The sequence below is a fragment of the Miscanthus floridulus genome, chromosome 6, assembly GCF_019320115.1.
Source record: "Miscanthus floridulus cultivar M001 chromosome 6, ASM1932011v1, whole genome shotgun sequence".
Classification (NCBI taxonomy): domain Eukaryota; kingdom Viridiplantae; phylum Streptophyta; class Magnoliopsida; order Poales; family Poaceae; genus Miscanthus; species Miscanthus floridulus.
The window spans coordinates 9,727,861-9,748,346 of record NC_089585.1 but is presented as its reverse complement, the minus strand read 5'-3'; the positions used below and the strand labels follow the sequence as shown (position 1 = coordinate 9,748,346).

General features: G+C 47.7%; 1 protein-coding gene and 2 pseudogenes across 3 annotated transcripts; 1 reads left to right on the top strand and 2 right to left on the bottom strand.

Annotated features, from left to right (window-relative positions):
• Positions 1 to 554: 554 nt before the first annotated feature.
• On the bottom strand, positions 555 to 1,703 carry LOC136457589 (uncharacterized; annotated as a pseudogene).
• A 3,474-nt stretch (positions 1,704 to 5,177) lies between these two features.
• Positions 5,178 to 8,557, bottom strand: LOC136460194 (TSL-kinase interacting protein 1-like; annotated as a pseudogene).
• A 1,359-nt stretch (positions 8,558 to 9,916) lies between these two features.
• On the top strand, positions 9,917 to 19,785 carry LOC136461624 (uncharacterized). Of its 3 annotated transcripts, XM_066460909.1 has the most exons (4): positions 9,917 to 10,209; positions 10,925 to 11,005; positions 17,061 to 17,223; positions 17,295 to 19,785. In XM_066460909.1, exons 1-4 carry the CDS (start codon positions 10,048 to 10,050, stop codon positions 17,393 to 17,395), a joined length of 507 nt encoding a protein of 168 aa, XP_066317006.1. In that variant the 5' UTR covers positions 9,917 to 10,047; the 3' UTR covers positions 17,396 to 19,785. The 3 variants fall into 3 exon arrangements, with proteins under 3 accessions (XP_066317006.1, XP_066317005.1, XP_066317004.1); XM_066460908.1 differs by having other exon boundaries at positions 17,061 to 19,775; XM_066460907.1 differs by lacking the exons at positions 17,061 to 17,223; positions 17,295 to 19,785 and having other exon boundaries at positions 10,070 to 10,209; positions 10,916 to 13,443.
• The last annotated feature ends 701 nt before the right edge of the window (positions 19,786 to 20,486 follow it).

Genomic DNA, 20,486 nt, shown 5'->3' with positions numbered 1-20,486 from the left:
TCAGGCAGCATACTTTTATCAATCAATCAGTTTCTTAGTTTGGTCAAATTTGCAAGCGTTTGGTGCATTGAAAAAGCGGTGCAGGCAGCATACTTTTATGAATCAATCAGTTTCTTAGTTTGGTCAAATTTGCAAGCGTTTGGTGCATTGAAAAAGCGGTGTGTACAGACTCCGATCAACTTCACATGCAGCGACGCACTTGCCTAATGTCCAAGAAACATGTTTGACCAAGCGATTCCATTGTGCACAATTGATTAGACAATTATATAATACATTAGACACTATCAATTTGTAGTCTTTTAGATCTGATCTTATCCCAAAAGATTCCTAAAACTGACAAGCATTTTTTCCGGTAACATTCAAAACAAACCAATCTTTTCATCAAGTCAAGGTATAATGTTCAGAACAAACTAATTATTCATCACACCATTAGTTAGCAACAAATCAAATCCGGGGGCTGTGGAACGTAGTATTCACATGTTTCTGTGATTTTGCTGTGGGCGTAAATGTGTTTGTCATGTGTGGTGGTATTTGATTGCTGGCAAAGTACAGAGTTTGACCAAAACCAATGAAGATTTGTTGGAGATATTCATCAGTGATCAGAAAAATATGAATGCATGTACAGATGGGGATGGATGCTTCTGTTTTCACAATTCGCGGCACCAAAATTGGGGGAAAAGATTAAAAAAAAAGTCTTGCCGCCGGGGGCCGGCGGTCGCTACACGGCGACCCTCTGGAACACCCTGGAGGGGACGGACGAAGCGAGCGGAGAAGGATCGCGAGAGGTTGTCGGGCTCCACCCACGCCTCGCCGTCGTCGAAGTTCTGCGCGTAGCTGTAGGCGTCGTAGGGCTCCCGGTGCGGCGCCGGCGCGTGCGCCGGCACGCAGCCGGTGGAGCAGAGCAGGATCCGCTTCTTCTCCCGCATGATGCGGCGCCACAGCGCCCTCAGCCTCGCGCGCGCGGACGGCCGCGGGGCCCCCGCGGAGTAGTAGGGCGCCCCCGGACCGCCGACCTTGGAGGAGGAGGAGGATGACGAGGAGTGGAAGGCGACGTCGTCGTCGTAGTCGTCGTCGTCGCCGTCGAGGTCGAAGCCCGCGCGGACGAACCCCCGCCGCGAGATGGAGGGGGCGCAGGAGCAGGAGGCCTGGCGCTGGAACCGCGGGCTGTAGCCGCCGCCGTCCATGGCGACGATGAGCGCGGCTGCGGCCTGCGAGACTGCGGGGCGAGGAGAGATGACTGCGGCGGGACTGCGAAGTGGAGGCGGGAGGGCCGGAGTGGCCGCGCCGTGCGTGTATATATGGGAGAGGGAGACTGGTGTGGGCGGTGGGTGGTTTTGGGGATTTGGGATCAAAATCAATTTTTTAGGGCTCTCAATTCATGCGTTGAATAGGTTCTTCATGGTTGGCTAATGACAAATTTTGATACATCCATTTTGGCTCGCCATAGGAATCACAACCTATGCCACGTTTGTTTCCATGGAAATGGAATGGATGCATTTGCTTGGACGACCCAAAGGTTTTCCTACATACTTCGTGCTACAGCTAGCAAGTTAGTACGAGTATCTTTCTCTCTCAATGTAATAAAGTATTTGATTGTTTTTTATTGGAATAAATAGTAATAGCTCATTGCAGATATGCACTCCCTACAACTGGTTAATCAATGTGTTCTCTATGTGATATTTTCTTGCTTATATATACTAAGTGACTAAGATGTGATTCTGGCAAAACAACTCGCATTACCAGTAATTAGGGCCTATATCCACCCAGTAAACTTTAGCCGGCCAAATTTAGTTACAGTGGATCCAAATAGCCTACAACTAAACCCAGCTAAAAGGCCTCAATGACCAAACTACCCCTAACTAAAGTTTAGCTAGATGATTCAAACACCCCAGCTAAAATTTAGTTAGCTAAACAATGGAAATAATGAGAGGGAGCATGATCAAGGTTTTCAATTAGCTAGAAGATCCAAACACCCCTAGCTAAAGTTTAGTTAACTAATCATTACATCTTTCATTCCAAATTATAAGTCATTTCAAAAATCTTGGAGAGTCAAAGCATCTTATGTTTGACCAAAATTATAGATAATTATAAAGATTTGTGACATCAAATAGGAATACTATGAAAAAATAATTGATGAAGAATCTATGGATACTTAGTCGCCATCATTAATGTTATTATCTTATCATATAAATTTGGTCAAACTTGAGATGCTTTGACTCTCCAATATTCTTGGAATGACTTATAATTTGAGATGGAAGGGGTAGTTGGCTAGGCTATTTGGATGGACTAGGACTAACAACTAGTCATATTAGTTCCTATGAGTGAACTAACAACTAGTGCATGACTAATGGACTAAGAATTAATCTGCTCATTTGGATACTTAGGAACTAAAAATTAGTCAACTAGTTGTTAGTTCTATGATCCAAACAGGGCCTAAATTTTAGCTCTAGCAATTAGCTAGCTAAAATTTAGTTGGGGTGGATCCAAACAGACCATTAGATCAGTTAGGACTAGTTACTAGCTAAGGCTAAAAATTAATCCAAACTAGCTAGAGTTAGCTTGTTAGTTAGTTGACTAACAACTAGTTGTACTTTTGGCTTAAAAAATTAACCCTCTGTTTGAATGGACTAGAGCTAAAAATTAGCTGGCTAATAATTAACCATGCAAATCCAAATAGTATTTCTTCAGTCTAAAAAACTATATTTTGCATGGGTATAAAACAAAAAAAATCAGGTTTATTAAAATTCTCGTCTTATATATGGCATAACTAAATATTTGTCACATAGTAAATGTCACATAACGACTGATACTCCGAGGAGAAGACAACATCATCGGACTCATTGCTGTACGGACAGCTGGGCCAGGGCACGCTGATGACCCAGCAGCCACATTTGCATTGCATCAGACCGGCAGAGGTGGACGTGCTGACCGAAGGCATGGCGATCGGCGGGGTACAGGCGGAGCATCGCATTCCGGTGACGCAGGTGTGAAAGGCAGGTAAACCAGCTTGCCGAGGCTGTCGTAGCTGCTGAAGAAGCCCGCGAACTACGCCGCCACGCGGGCGGCGAACGACTTGCCATCGGTGGCGTCAAGGATGCAAAGCTCGAGCTCGACGCCCTCCTCGAGTGTTCCGCCTCGAACGCGCATAGCCCCCGCGGCACAGCTTCTCGGCCACATGCAGGTTCCGCCTCGATCAAACATGAGTAATTTGGCACAATGTCCACTTACCGTATGTGTAGTCACAAAACATAGATATGATGCGACTTTGTTAGAGTCTGCACGCAACAAATTAGTTAGCTCCATGTTACGGATTACTACCTCTCAGCGGTGGATTCGGAAAAAAATTTAGGGGTCTGAATAAAAGTGCGACAGCAGCATATCTCCGACTGTTGCTCGATGTTAAGTCTCAGCTCCACTTACATAATAGAATTTTGCCTAAGAATTCAGGAGTCCAGAGACGTTTCAGGGCTCCGGTATCGGTAGGAGCTCGAGGCACCCCCTCCGTTGAATCCGCCGCTGATACCTCCTAACCTGTTACTTTGTCAGCGCTCCGCCAAACTTTTTCCCCGTAAGATAAGGACAAAGCACATTTTGGCGCTTGCTCAGTCTAGATTGGCGGTTTGTCTTGATGCGTGCTCTCTCAGTGCACATCATTACCCATTGAGTACTGGATCACTTTGGAACCAATGCAAGAGACTGCTCAGTTCATGATTGCCAGCTCTAGCTAGCTAGCTACCACCAAATCCAATTCTACTGAATGATCGAATGTGCTTTTGCTCATTTCCTTGAACACACATGCTCGTTTTTATATGGGTTTCTCTGCTCTACGCATCTTTATTTAGCCATCATTTCTATTATTTGGCAGTCTATATAGTACACCAAGCTAGCTAGTCCTTCTCTTGCCAACTGGTGCAGCATAAAGACCTTCAGTTAGGCCTGCCGTTTGGCACTGGCAGGTCCAGCTTAGCCAATCATGCTTATTATTTGGAGGATGAAACTAATAATCGGTGTACCCCTGTTATTATACATATAATCGCCGTTGCTGCTTCACAAAACAGATATTCAGTGACGGACTGCTGCATCGGCTACATGCTTGTTGATACTTTGTATGAAAACGAAACGAGCTGGACCCATACTGTCTGGGTTTATGAATGACATGACAACGATTCAGTTGAGAGGAAGGGAGACGGCAGTTACATGGTCCTGTCACCCTAATAAAATCTCTCTTTCTAGGAGAGTTTGATGAACTAGAAACATGCTCGCCATTGCTTTTTTATTAAAAAAAAAAGTTGCAAAACTACCAGTTGTCATGGTTTGTTTCAGTCAGTTTGCGATGGCCGGAACCGGATCGTGCTCACGCGGCATCCGGGATGGGCGTTGCAGCAGCGGCATCAGAACTGAAGAAAAATAGATTGAAACGAACAGAAAAAAGGAGAAGCGGCTGGTGTTCAGTTCAGACTTCAGAGCCCCAAATTTGACTAGCGACATCTCCAAGCATGTGTTGCTGCGTCGCATGCAGATCTCCAGGCACGTTTGTACGTGGCCCGTGGGCGTATTCAATGATGGTCAAACGAAGCAGGCAAGATTCGTGGCAAGTTGCAACCAAATTCTTTCAAACTTGTTTGACTCCAGATCGCTCGAGCCGAGTCATGCCTTTGCTTCCATTTCACAAGAGGGAGGTGGGCTGGGCGCTGTTCAGACGTCTCTGTCCCAAGAATTGTCCCCAATAAATCAGACCAGAACAGGTCAGACCATAAGGGCCTGCTGTTGTAGGCTAGGCATAAACCTGAATTTCGTCTAAGACGAATATGCAGCTCGGCTGTACTCACAAGATCTAGCAATACAATGCGATCCAAATATTTTCTTTAACAGTTTGAAGTATTCAGATTTGACGCTCACAAGACCTAGCAATACAATGCGTTGATTTTGACGCATCGGTTGTGGTGATCTTTCAGCACTGTTTCAATGATTTTTTCCCCCTTTTAAAAAGGGCACCTCCCAACGATACAATCATACATGTATCCAACAAGGAATAATTGCGACATCGACAGCAAGTAGAAATTTTAATGTGGTCAGGACAGCGACCTCTGCACGCGAGAATAGATTTATCCAACAGGCCATGCCCGGCCCCCAGACCCAGGTCGAGCTGCTAAAATGGTGGGCTCAAGTTTGAGCGTGTTTTGGTTGCTCCTTTTGACTAAAAAAAAAGGACGCAACGCCCAACAACTCACATTACAGCAAAACAGCCATATTACCACTTGTTAATTGTTATTGCCCTATAATAGCTCAGAAGATCAATGTTCCTAAGAACAAATGCGTGCTTAATAAACAGCAAGATGCAATGGAAAATATAACTATGTGACAGCTCGGTTGGTAGAGCCTTCAGTTGAGAGACTACCTCCATGCTCCCTATAGGGTCAGGTACTTATTAAGATAAAGTCAAGGAAAATTTCAATTCCAGAATACATATTTCTTCCAAGCGGTGAACTAGAAATAAGAAAAAAGTTCACATGGGGGATTTATTTACAGAAGTAGCTTCAGGAAGCCCAAAATTATTAGCTCTGTTCATGAAGCAGAAACCTGGTTAATATATACCTTCACTTAGTCCATATGACTATACTAGTATAAACCCGTAGTTTTTCTTTATGGGCGTATGAGCTTCAGAAAACAGAGAATTTCTGGAATGCATCCAGGCTATCGGTGAGCAAAGAGCTTAGTCCTATACTGTCGGTTCCACTCAAGAGTCTGGGGCAATATGCTCCAGGCTCTAGGGTCCCCAACTGACTCATGCTGAAAGAAATATCACAATATACATAAGAATTACATCAGTAATCAGAAAACCAAAGAAGCCTAAAGCATCCTAAAACATATCAATGTTGTTAGGGTCATAATCGGTACCATTGAGATATCTGGCTTTGCATTAATATCATCGCCCAGTACTGATGTTTGACCGTTTAGTTCCTCCTTCCTACCATCAGTAGCGCATTGCTGCAGAAACAAAAAGCTCGTAAGCAACAAGAAAGGTTTGTGATGAGACAAAATATTACAAGAGCAGGTGTACCTGATCATCTGTGCCAGTTTCTGGAATTGCACACAAGACAGATGAGGACATAGTAGCAATGCTGTTGCCAGGAACTGAACTTGATGCTTGTGAAGTTTGATTCTGGAAGGGAAATGCATGGCAAGTTTCTTCAGCTTCCCAAAGGGATGGATTTAACACCTTTGGCTGGTTACTTGGTTGCTGACGCGCAATCAGCGAAGCAATAGCAGCATCAAATGAATCACATGTGACGGGGATCTGCTGGAGACATGTGTTATTTTGTGAAGGCAGTTGCTTGCTGTCTTGAGAAGGTGCAGCTTCAGATAACAGTGCTCCAAAACTAATGTTAGATATGGAGTCAAGCCATGAAAGTGGTGCCACCTTGCTTGGATTATCCTATTTTGGAATCATAAAGAGTATCAGCATCGAAGTACATATAATGGTATTTTTTTCAACAAACGATAGTATTTGATACTCACCGCCACTTGTGATGTATTTGTATTATTCACAACAGAGGGTGTCACAAAATTATTAGGAAATTCACCCGAACCAGCCATATGTTTCTGTTCATTGAAAACAAGATCAGGTGGCTTGCTGCCAATAGTCTTGTCTGTAGAGTGCGCTGATGCCAAGGATGGTTCACTACTTTGTTGCTTCAATTCAGGCCCAAACCAACCATACCTTCATAATAAATAAGAAATATATAAACATCAACTTTCACATTGATGTGCATGGATACAGACACAGAAATGAAATACACCAGCATTCCTTAAACTTGTCTCACAATGTCATCTAGATCCCTGTAAATTCCTAAAAGTGCACATCTGGGGCTCTAAACTTGTTAAGTATGTCATTCAAGATCCAAATCACCCAAATCAGAAAAAGCTTGCATGTGTGTCACACAAATACAGCACCTAAATTGTAGTATACATGATAGCGGTGGCAGCCAGGAGCACATAATAGAGCATGCGGCATCTGATCTTGAGCTCCACGCTTATGTGTGACATATGTAATTACTTGCAGATTAGGGTGATTTGGACAAGTGACACACTTAACAAGTGGGGACCTACATGTGCATTTTAAGAATATAGGGGACCTAAATACATCGTAGGACAAGTTCATGAATTGCCAATGCATTTTGTTCCAAACAAAAATAACTATTTATAGAAAACAAATTGAACCTTAAACGAAATGTTGAAGGGGAGCCAACTGTAACATGCACATCAGCGGCTGTGCAAGAATCCTCAAGAGTCCATTTTGCACTGCCACCTACAGTGTCCAGTCTAGTATCATTAGGGAAGAGCATGAGCTCGCCTTTTGCACACTGAGAACTGCCCCATTTTGTATTCAGATGCTGTACAATCGAGGACATCTTCTTTCGAGGAGCCAAAGTCAATTCAAGGTAAGGGTTGTGTTTTTCCTGTCAGATTGAATGGTAATAAGCAATGCAAATGTAAGAGAGAGAACCTTCAAACAAGACTGTATATGGTGGCATGGTGCTTATATGAAGCTCTACCAAAAAAAAATTGAGGTGCAGAGGTACTCACTTGCTGCATAATCTCTTGAATGGTCTCATCTATTGGGAAAAGTTGAAGTTTGATCTTTCCAGAGTGATTAGGTGGCCGAGCAGATAACATCTTAGCATCCCTGGATGGTGCTTCCATAAGACCGCCAGTCCTTTGATGCTATCTTGCTTTCGGTATGTGATTCAAAAGGAGAGAAATCGGCTCCCTTTCTGCGCTTTGCAGCCATATTGCCTGCAAATGATGCTCTTGATAAGTTTAGAAAATCAATGATGTCATTATGACATATTTCTACAAACTTAACAGTTTGTGCAATTGTTTCACTTCAGTTGAATCTACCATGCACTTATTTCATACTTTGGCTTTGGTCTGTGTTAGATTAAGATTTCAGTAGATAATTGGACGTGCCAAAGAAGACTGAAAACTGATAGTGCCAACACATCACCTGATGATTTGTTGATATGTGCACTAGCTTTCAGACTTTGCATCTTATCACAACCAGATTTGGTATTTGCTCCTGTGCCAGATGCATTACTTTGCTGACTGATGAGCTTTCATTGTTTTGCAATATTAGCAGCAGCTTCCAGTACAATCTCCCCTCTTCAAAATTCGAAACACTTCTCCTGTAGATAGCAAGTTGCAAAATCATTTACTCAATGTAGTCACTGTTTTTAGAAGTTTATATTTTCTTTCATTTCAAGGGTTTGGCTTCATGGCCAAGACTAGGGATGAAAACGGATCGGATACGGACGGATATCACCAATATTACATTTGTTTTCATATTTCTGTCCGGATTCAGATTCGAATACGGATAGTGTCAACTATGTCGGATAGGATACGATTGGATATCGACATCATAAATATGCGATTTGAGTATTCGGATACGGATACGGTATCGGATGTCGGATATCCGAACTCGGATACGGACAGATCTCAATCCCTCTAAACGGATTCGGTTTCGAATACGGTCGGAAAATATCCATACCGTTTTCATCCCTAGCCATGACTCAGGAGAGGAGCCTTTTCACTAAGAGGCCAGAATATGCACTGGCTGACAATCTCAAACCAGAAAAAAAGACAACTAACACAACACTGACCATACTAAAATCCAAACAACTGAAACTGATTTCTATCCCATGTTATGAAAAGCACTGCTAAGCATAATTCATAAACAACAAGTCCATGAAATAAAATGTCCACTCCTACAGTACTAAAATTCTGTACCACTGTTTAACACAATTTATGTTTTTTTATTGTACAAAACAAAGCAGTTGATTAGAAATTATGATTTCCAATATTCTAGCTCCTCAATGCACTGTGATATTATCAATCGAATGTTTCCTACAGTACTAAGATTTCCTGATCAATGTTGAAAACAGCTTCTGAATTTTCTTGCACAAAGGCACCCAATTGATCAGAAGTTATGATTTCAAACAATCGAGCTCTTCCATGCACTGTGATATCAACGGAATACAATCTCCAAGAGTTTATTTTCCAGCGATTTCACTTCTACACTAACAAAATATTTCATTCCTGGATCCAGAGAAACAAAGGAGGGGCGTGAACGCGAAACCTTTGGTTCCTTCCCCAATCCAAAAGCAGTAGGGCACAAATACGTGAGCCGAATCATAAACCTAGGTATACGGATCCCTGAGTACTACTCAACATCCAGCGGTTCAGAACCCCGAAACCGCACGAATCAAGTCCCAACCCGCATCAACCCGGCACGCTAGAATTCGAGGGGGACAGAGGAGGCATACCAGAGGTTGAAACCCTAGATCTCGCCGATCCTGAGGCTGAAGCAGCGAAACCCTAGCTCCGCCCGCTCCGCCCGACGAGACACCGACGGAGCGTCGGCCTCGGTCGCCACAGAGCAAGACGCAGAGGGCGGAGGGGAACCGGAGAGGAGCGCCGCCGCAGGACTCGTTAGTCCGTTACCGCCGGAGGGAGCGCTGGCAGATTCAGCGAGGCCGCCGGCGCGGGCGCGCGGATGGAATGGGGAGGACGCGAGAGGAGGGAGGGAGGGAGGGAGACGTGGAAATTTTCAGAGATTTTGAAGTGAACACTGGTGGCCTCGCTTGCCGCCTCCACTCGTCTTATCAGCGCCAAATTTTCTCTTGGTGTATGTATGTATTCAGATTGTATATACGTAGATAGAAACGTGTACGCGTCGACACGTGATGGGCCGGGACACTCTACGGAGGGAGTAGGTCTGTGTAAGGGCCCATCAAACGAAACCAGTGGCCTATTGGGCCGGCCCAGATTTGGGAGCCAGTGGCGCGTGGCCGTGCCCACGTGGACGGGCGGTTAAAATGCCTCCGCCGGCGCGGTGTACCAGCACCGGGTCCACGGAGCTGGCGTAGACCAGCGCCACTCGCGACACCTTTCGCCACGCGATTGCTCCACCGCCTCCTCGCCGTCGCCGACTCGCCGCTGCCGACGGCTTCTCCCGGGCTCAGCGGGGGAGGGGGAGGGCCTTGTCAGATGGCGGCGCACGCGGCAAAGAAGCGGAGGCCGGAGGAGGAGGAGGCGGAGGAGGAGGTGCACCTGGCGTTCCGGGGCGCCGCGAACGCGCTGTCCCAGGTGTACGCGCATGCCGTTGCGCACCAGAAGGCGTCGTTCGTCGCGGGCGAGCGCCGGGCCATGGTGCGTTCCCTTCCCTCCCGTTTCCCCTCCGATCGGCAGCCCGCGTCGTGCGGAAGCTGCGATCGCGAGTTGTTCTTGGCGGTCGGGCTGGTGTCTGATTACGCGGAGGGTAGAGGACTAGAGGGAGATGAGATCTTGCTTCGGTTTTTCCGGGGTTGATGGTGTTATAGGACGGGGGGAATTTGTTGCTCTTTCTGAATTCTTGCGGAGAATTCAGTATGGGATAGTAGAATTTGGGCGGAACGTGCCACCGGTTTGTCAAGTTTACATGCTGTAGCTGGTTAGTCCGAAATGAAACGGGGTTATAGCGCAATAGTTTTGGAGATGTTGAGTTACGAATTGCGTATCAATAGATTGCTCTCAACAATTTCTCCAGCGATCTCTGCACAATAAAGAGGCAATCTGGGGCCAAAGTAGGTGTCAATCTTTGGGTGATGTGTGCAGAGTAGGGTAAAACGTGATAAATTGATGTACATTTTTTGTTTTTGAGTTTTGAAATGGGTTAGGAGTGAAGAACACAAGCTAATCAAGACTTGTGGGCTGGTTGTCCTTGAACAATAAAGGGGCTGAAGCCTTGTAGATGTTCTGCAAATGCCTCTGTCTGAATTCTGAAACTTAAATTGATACAAAGTAGCATAATTGTTGGGATTTGTCTAATAGTACTTCTGTTGAACGTGTCGTTGACTAATCAATCCTCTTCATGGAGCTTTGACAGGAAAATGTACATCAATGGCTGTCCAGTCAGCTTGAAGAAGCTTCAGAGGTGCCTGTTGCTGCTGTGCTTGCATACTTGCAGGTTATGTGAACATCTTGTCTCCGCCAATTTTTCTAACACCTATAAAACCTTATCGATAAACTAAGTTGATGCCATATGTCATATGCAAGGACCACAGACCAATCTAGTATTAAGTGTTGAGAGATTTGTATGTTGTCACAGCTTTTCACTTTAGGCTTTTGACCTGATGATAGGAATTCAATAGTTGAACTTGCTAGAACTGAAATATGTGCATTGCATAATAAGAGGTACTGTTTACGAAAGTAATCTGTGAATCTAGTAAGAGAGAACATAATGTTACAATAAATCTGTCTGCAGACGTGATTCTGTTGTGGACTCTTTTGTTGGCCGGCAGTACCGGCGCAGGGCTAGGCGTGCTGCTTCCAGCTGTGGCTAAGACGCTTCTAGTTGTTTTTAGAAGTCAATAAGTTAGGAGGATTTTTAGGATCTCAGCCTTGGTTTGTTAGGAAAGTACCTGAACTATAAAGGTGGCTTAGAAAGGATGTAATCAGTTATCGAAGAAGAATAGAACCTCCCAGGCGGGTGGGGTTCCTCTTCGACAGTGGCTGTGCGCGGTTCTACCGTTGCCGCCGGCGACACCCCCATCGCGCCATTGCCTCGCTACTCTCTCCGTTCCAATTCTCAGTCTCAGCTCCTTCTCCATTCTCCCCTGCGTACTCCACGGCGGCAACGCCGTATCAATTTGGTATCAGAGACCATCCCTGGTGCATCGACTTCCATGTCCAGCACCACTCTTGATCCTGCGGCCATGGACGCAAAACTCGATCGCATCTTGGGCCAACTCACCACCATCAACAACCGTCTCAATTCCCACGACTCTCGTCTAGCGCGCGTGGAGACCGGCAAGACCAACGACGGCAAGGGCGCCGGCGGGAACGACGACCTCAGTGGCGATGACGATGTGGAGGACGACGCGCCCGACATCGAGCGCAATCGCGCCTGGGTCTCGTTTCGCGACCGCGCCCTTCGCGACTGGGACCGCTTCGCCCGCGGCGCATTCGATCGCGACTTCTCCAGCTGCGGCTACGACGATCGTGGCGGCTGCGGCCACGATGATCGCGGTGGGCGGGGTTACGACAACCGCGGCGAGCGCTGCTACGAAGACCGCGGCGGCCGCGGCTACACCGACCGCGGCTTCGACGACTACGACGCCCGCGACTATGGACGAGCAGGCCGCGACCGTGACTAGGATCGCGACAACGACCGCGGTGGAGGCCGTTTCCTCGATCGACGTCGCGAGCCGCACAGGCCACCCAAAATTCCGTTTCCCACCTTCAATGGGGAGTCGGATCCATTGACCTGGCTCAATAAATGCGACAATTTCTTCCTCGGCCATCGTGTTCCAAAAGATGAGAAGGTGTGGATGGCATCCCTGCACCTCGACGGTACCGCGGCGGAGTGGTACTACCAAATGGAGCGCGACTTCGGCATGGTTCCGTGGCCGTGTTTCGTGGACTTCGTCAACCTCCGCTTCGGGCCGCCGATCCGCACCAATTCGATCGCGGAAATCAAGGCCTTGATCCGCATAGGCACCGTGGAGGACTATTCGCAGCGCTTCCTGGCCCTGCTCGCGCGCTGTGACGACCTCGCCACGCGGACGGTGATTGATCTCTACACGGGAGGTTTGGGTCAGCCACTGGCCCACGATGTCGATATGCAGCACCCCGCCAATCTTCAGAAGGCCATGAGCCTCGTGCGGGCGTTCGAGCAGCGCCAAGCGGAGGCCTCTGCTGTCAACAGTTCGGCGGCGCCTAAGGGCTCTAGCCGTCGGGCAATTGCGTCGGCCACCACTGCTGCCTCTGGCGCCATGGTGCAGGATGGCAAGACGGAGGGGCCGCGGCCACGCTTTCGCCGCCTCACGCCTGCGGAGATGCAGGAGAAACGCCAAAGTGGGCAGTGCTATTTCTGCCCAGAGCCGTACAGCAAGGATCATAAGTGCGCCGCCAAGGGCGTCTTCCTCATGGACTTGGCGGACGACAAGGACGACCCCCTCAGCGAGATCAACGACTTGGAGATATCCCTCTCCGCGCTGACCGGCCTCAACTCCGCTGATTCTATGCTACTGCAGGTCACAGTGAGCGGCGTCCAACTGTGGGCGTTGGTGGACACGGGCTCCACCCACACGTTCATCCACTCCACGCTCGCGCAGCGCCTGGGTCTCACCGTCACGCCGCGCGCTGGCCTCAACGTCATGGTGGCCAACGGCGACCGGGTGCGCAGCCCGGGCGTCTGCCTCGCTACTCCGGTCACCATTGGTGGGGAGGCCTTCTCCATCGACTGTTTCGCGGTTGACTTGGGCGGCTTCGATTTGGTCCTTGGTGTCCAGTGGCTACGGACGCTGGGGCCCATCGTCTGGGACTTCGGCGCCCTGGCGATGTCTTTCTGGTACAACGGCCGCTCCCATCACTAGACCGGCGTGCACAGCCGGGGCGTGGCCGCCCGCGTCATCGCCGACTCCCGTGCGGTGCTGGAGGAGCTGCTGCAGTCGTACCACGACATCTTCGAGGAGCCCCGTGGCCTGCCGCCACCACGCCGCCACGACCACAGGATCCACCTCCTGCCGAGCACCCCACCTGTGGCGGTGCGCCCGTATCGGTACCCGTGGCTCCTCAAGGACGAAATCGAGCGGCAGTGCGAGGACATGCTCGGCCAAGGGATCATCAGGGAGTCGACCTCACCATTTTCCTCCCCGGTGCTCCTCGTCCGCAAGCACGACGACAGTTGGCGCTTCTGTGTCGACTACCGTGCCCTCAACGACGCCACCGTGAAAGACAAGTTCCCGATTCCGGTGGTCGACGAGCTCCTGGACGAGCTGAAAGGTGCCCGCTTCTTCACCAAGATCGACTTACGCAGCGGGTACCACCAGGTGCGCATGCATCCGGACGACGTCGCCAAGACTGCCTTCAGGACCCACCGCGGGCATTTCGAGTTCCTTGTCATGCCCTTTGGCCTCACCAATGCACCGGCGACATTTCAGGCGCTCATGAACGATGTGCTCAAACCATTCATTCGCCACTTTGTTCTGGTTTTTTTTAATGATATTCTAATCTACAGCCACTCGTGGGCTGAGCACTTACAACATGTCAACGCTATGCTGCAGCAGATGCGCGACCATCGTCTCTTCGCCAAGCGCTCCAAATGTTCCTTCGGCGAGCCATCTGTGGCCTACCTCGGTCACATTATCACAGCCGAGGGGGTCGCCATGGATCCTGACAAGGTCGCTGCAGTGGAGGCGTGGCCACAACCCCGCTCGGTCCGGGCGCTGCGCGGATTCCTCGGCCTCACCGGTTATTACCGGAAGTTTATCGCCGGGTACGGTGGTGTCGCAGCGCCACTCACTGCTCTCCTCAAGCGGGAGGCCTTCACCTGGACAGCGGAGGCCGAAGCGGCTTTCCTCGCCCTCAAGACTGCGCTGATCATTGCGCCTCTCCTTCAGCTTCCAGACTTCGCCAAGCGGTTCGTTGTGGACTGCGATGCGTCTGGCGCTGGTTTTGGCGCTGTGCTGCACCAGGGTGACGGCGCCATTGCCTTCTTCAGTCGGCCAGTTGCTCCTCACCATGCCAAGCTGCCAGCTTATGAGCGCGAGCTCATTGGGCTGGTCAAGGCTGTCCGTCATTGGCGCCCTTACCTCTGGGGTCGGGCGTTCACCATCCGAACCGACCACTGGAGCCTCAAGTTCCTCCTCGACCAGCGCCTGATGACGATCCCTCAGCACACGTGGGTGTCCAAGCTGTTTGGCTACGACCTCACAGTTGAGTACCGCGCTTGGAAGCTCAACACCGTCGCGGACGCACTGTCTCGCCGTGAAGAGGAGGCGGCGGTCCTGGCTCTCTCCGGGCCCCTCTTCACCGACTTTGATACCCTGCGTGCTGAGCAGCAGGATGACGTAGCGGCCAGGAACCTTCGCCACCAGCTTGCTGCAGGAACAGCGCTGGACGGCTGGCAACTCGTCGACGACTTGCTGCTCTACAATGGCCGTATCTTAGTTCTAGACACCTCCCGATTGTGGCCGCAGCTGCTCCGAGATGCTCATGAGGCCGGCCATGAGGGTGTCCAGAAAACTCTCCATCGGCTGCAGGCTTCCTTCTACAATAGTTGTGCCCATCGGCTGGTCCGCGACTTCGTTCGGGGGTGCGCCGTCTGTCAGCGCAACAAGACGGACCATCTCCACCCAGCTGGTCTGCTACAGCCCCTGCCGGTGCCGACCCATGTCTGGAGCGACATTGCCATGGATTTCGTCGAAGGCTTTCCACGGGTCGGTGGGAAGTCGGTCATCTTGACCATCGTCGACCGCTTCTCCAAAATGACTCATTTTGTGGCTTTGAGCCATCCCTACTCCGCGCAGTCCGTCGCTCGGGCCTTCTTTGACAACATCGTCTGGCTCCACGGCTTTCCGTGCTCGATTGTCAGTGATCGCGACACGGTCTTCACCAGCCACTTCTGGGAGGAACTGTTCAAGCTGGCCGGTGTCAAGCTCCTACGGAGCTCGGCCTTTCATCCCCAGACGGACGGTCAATCGGAAGTCACCAACCGAATCATTGTCATGTACCTGCGGTGCCTAGCTGGTGATCGCCCTCGTTCGTGGCTGCAGTGGCTGCCTTGGGCGGAGTACTGCTTCAACACTTCGTACCAATCAGCGCTTCGGGCCACGCCGTTTGAGGTGGTCTATGGCAGGGCACCACCGGCCCTTGTGTCCTACACTCCAAGCGCGGCCCATGTGGCTGCTGTGGATCGTCAGCTCCGTGACCGTGACACCTTCCTGGCAGAGATTCGTGAACGCCTCACCTTGGCTCAGGACACCATGCGGGAGCACCACAACAAGAAGCATCGCCATGTGGAGTTCGCTGTTGGTGATTGGGTACTGCTTCGTCTCCATCAGCGGACAGCTGTGGGCATTACATCCGCCTCTCCTTCCAAGCTTGCTCCACGCTATTTTGGGCCCTATCAGGTGGTTGAGCGGCTGGGCGCTGTGGCTTACTGCCTGCAGCTGCCCCCGAAGGCACACATCCATGATGTCTTTCATGTAGCTTTGCTGAAAAAGTACGACGGCACTCCACCTGCTACAATCATGCCTCTGCCAGCCATTCTTCGGGGACGTGTGGTTCCTACTCCTTCTCGAGTGGTTCGCGCGCGTCTCAACCGAGGGCGGTGGGAGCTCTTGGTGCAGTGGGATGGCTGCACCGCTGCTGATGCTACTTGGGAGCCCATCGCTGACTTTAAGGAGCGCTATCCGCTGTTTCAGCTCGCGGACGAGCTGTTTGTTGGGGAGGAGGGAAATGTTGTGGACTCTTTTGTAGGCCGGCAGTACCGGCGCAGGGCCAGGCGTGCTGCTTCCAGCAGTGGCTAAGACGCCTCTAGTTGTTTTTAGAAGTCAATAAGTTAGGAGGATTTTTAGGATCTCAGCCTTGGTTTGTTAGGAAAGTACCTGAACTATAAAGGTGGCTTAGAAAGGATGTAATCAGTTATCGAAGAAGAATAGAACCTCCCAGGCGGGTGGGGTTCCTCTTCGACGGTGGCTGTGCGCGGTTCTGCCGCTGCCGCCGGCGACACCCCCACCGCGCCATTGCCTCGCTACCCTCTCCGTTCCAATTCTCAGTCTCAGCTCCTTCTCCATTCTCCCCTGCGTACTCCACGGCGGCAACGCCGTATCAGATTCTAACACAATCTTCTACAATATGACTTGGATTTTATTGTGCCTTGTTAAGCTCCAAAGTGCTACTGAGAGTAAACTATGAAACTGTTGTAAAATGATAGCTAGTGCCTTGTTAAGCTTCAAAGTGCTACTGAGACTAAACTATGAAACTGTTGTAAAATGATAGCTACGCTACACGTAAGCTCAATGCTGTCTAATTGAGACTCATATATCAGTACATACACCAGAAAGCAATAATTTATCAAGTGAAATGTTAAAGCTGTTGCCTGTTTCCATTGAAACCATCTTGGCCTTGAGACCTCATTTGGAGACAAAATTGTTGTCTTTTTAGTGTAGTTCCTGCTACTGCTTCAGCAGTATCCATATGTCCCAAGTCCTTGATGCTTTCTCTTCTGTATGCAGAATGAGATTGAGCACTGCCGAGAGGATCCTGTAGCATCTCCGCAGCATCCAAGCCAACAGCAAACACATAGCACCCCTTCTGCAAATGTTCAATGCAACCCCTTCTCGTTTGGGAACATAGCTGCTGCGCTTGACTTCCGGATGGATGAAACAGACCAGACAAGCAATTCTGGCGTCCCAAATTCTCTTCCTGACCCTTTACTGCAAAATTTCCACTCAAATCATTTGATTCAGTCTTCAGGGTATGGTCCCATCAACTCATGTCCCAACGGAAATGGGCCTCGGAACAACCGGTCGCCACAAAATCAGGATTCTGTGAATTGCAATTTAACTGAGCCCTCCATGGATATGCATTGTGATGGTCCTTGAACTTGAGAACCATATGAAAATTGGAAGCAATTATCTTGGTTTGTTCAAGGCATCAAGATGTGATCTTCACTGGCTGAAACCTAAAAAAATCTCAATATTTGTTGACCAAGAACGAGAAGCCCATCGGTTAGAGATGATGTGTTTGCCACCAGCTATGTCTCCATGTGGCTCGTGCAGAGCTCCAGCGATATTGATTTGTAGACATTATCAACCCTTACTAACAGAATGTGCATGGCACACAGAAGCCCTCTTGGGAGACAAATATGTTGATTGCGAAGGTTGGAACTTGGAAGCAGTATAATGGTTGGTTTTACTGCCGCTTTCAGCACCAGTCTTTTCCTTGTGTGGCAAGTGCAAAGCTATGCTCTGTTTATGAGCACTTTGTGGTGGTGGTTTCTTCTTAAGGAATTTGCTTGCTGCATTCTGTCATTCGTTGTAAAAGATGCGTTCGCAGTTGCAGCGTTTCATCTTTTTTTTCCAACTCCATAATTTGACCAGGAAGTCTTGTAAGATTTGTTTTCAAAGTGGCATTGAAGTGTAGAAGTTCAAACATATTTTTTTATGAATATCTAACCCAGAACTAGAATCTGGAATGGGCGTTCTCGAGAACTGTGAACACAGCAGACTCATGGTTGCAAAGTTCTTTGCATGATTCTAATATCACTGTAGATTGTCAAGTTAGACGTTTGTGAATTATCTAACAGAACTTTGACAGTGCTAGGTAGTTTTGTGATACACGAAGATGGCATTTCTAATTATAAGAACAGGTGATCAGCGACACATTTGGTTGGAAGTAATTGAAAGGAGGGAAGGGATTGAGAGTTTAGAAATCTTCTACTTATTCGTGGGAGTGGGAATTTTGATGGGAAAGGGAACGAGAGTTCAGAGACCAAACTTCTACTAATCAATTCTCCAGGGAGAGGTGGTAATTGGATAGGAATTGTGTTTTTAATGAAAGACTAGGTAGCGTACTCGTGCGTTGGTACGAGACAACTAAATCTTTTGTACTAAAAATACACGGATTGCACGATAAGATAATAATACTGTTAAGTGACATTTAATTCAAAAAGCAAAGTTCGTGAAATTAACACAGTCACGAAGAGCACGACGTCGCAGGCTCACAAACTCTACTGTATAGACTTTTTCGTGATACAGCTAAGATAATATTTTATATCGGCAAAAAAAATTCTACGATATCCATTTCTTTCATGCGCCAATAAATCCATGAATAAGTTTCGCTGCATCTCCATATAATCATGTACACACAGGTTCGAGTATATATGCAAATAGTTTTGTGCCCGTGCGTTGCTACGGGGCAGCTAAACTTTTGTACTAAAAACACACGGATCACACGATAAGATAATAATACTGTAAAAGTATATGACCGACGTTAAAGTGACATTTAATCCAAAAAACTAAGTTCGTGAAATTTACATAGAAAGCGTGGCGTCGTAGCTCACAAACTCTACTGTGTAGAACTTTCCGTGATGCGGATAAGATCATTTTTATACCGGCAGGAAGAGATTTCCGATATCTATTTCTTTCGTGCGCCAACAAATCCACGAATAAGTTTCACCATATCTCCATACCATCCTGTACACGGCGCTGGCAAGCGAATTAGCCACAACTTATGTAATTAGTTTTATAATTAGATCATGTTTAGTCATCCTAATTGATATCTAAAAATTCAATATGACAGGGACTAAAGTTTAGTCTAGGATCCAAACACCCCTGACTCTCGACTCCTGCTGGCTGCTCACTTACACCACCATGCCTATATGTCTGCACGTATATACTCTAATGCCAGAACGTCTAAGATGGTCTTTATTGTCCACCATTTGAAAATATCATAATTTTAAGATTGCCATTTGTATATGTTGTAGGATTGGGATGCTTTGCACTTATCCATGAGGGTGTCCATGAGAGTCGAATTTTTTGATGCTATTATGATGTCTAAGCTTACCAATCGGACAGAGATGAACTTGATTGTTAAAATATTTTCCAACACTACTTTCATATACTCCCTTTGTCACAAAATATAATTCATTCTTGCTTCCCGAGAAGTTATTTTTTTTAACTTCGACCAATTATATATAAAAGAATATTAATATTTATAATACATAATTTGTATCATTACACAGAACATTGAATATATTTTCATAATAAACTTATTTAGAGATATAAATGTTACACGTATTTTTTACAAACTTAGTCAAAATTGAGAAAGTTTGATCTGCACGCATCCCATAACGACTTATATTTTGGGTAGAGAAAGTATATGCTAATGAGAGTAGTCAACTGGAAGTGGTGATGAACACAACAATACTTCATATTATATGCTAATGGAAGTACGAAGAAACGTAGGGAAATTGACCTATATACTAATGGTGGGAATATTCGTTTAGGAAATTGCAGAAGGTTCACCAGTCTCACCATGTATAACCTGCATATCTTTTATTTGGCACCACTGATGTTTCTTTCCATGCACGATTATTGTTTCCTTCCATGCATGATTATTGTTTCATGCATGATTATTGTTAGTGATCAATTTGTTTCCTTCAAAACAGGTGGGGATCACAGGGATGACAGTTTCTTTTTCTAAAGCGCCTTTTCTTTTATCGCTAGTCCGTTGGACAACGTAGGAGGTGGGATCGATTGTATGGGGTGGCCGACGGATGAACCAAGGTAATTGTCGCACCAAAACAGTGTCCACACTTTATTCTTTTTAGTTGTAGGAGATTGGGGCATCATCACCATTTATCATGACTTGTCGTATAATTCCCTCCATCAACTTCCATGATTAATTCTCATGCCCCTTCTCATGCAGTACCAATCGCACCGCAAAGATTAAACGCCACGATCAGACATATCATTTGTCACTAGTCCAAATGCGTACAAGACATATCATTTAGCATTGTCCAAAGACGTTCATGTGATCTGAATCTTTACACAACGAACGTATGAACGCCCACAATCTCCAACTCCTCTTAACTGTGGTTTTGCGGGAATTTAACGGATGATCCGTCTTCTAACTGCGGAAGGTCAGCAACTTACACA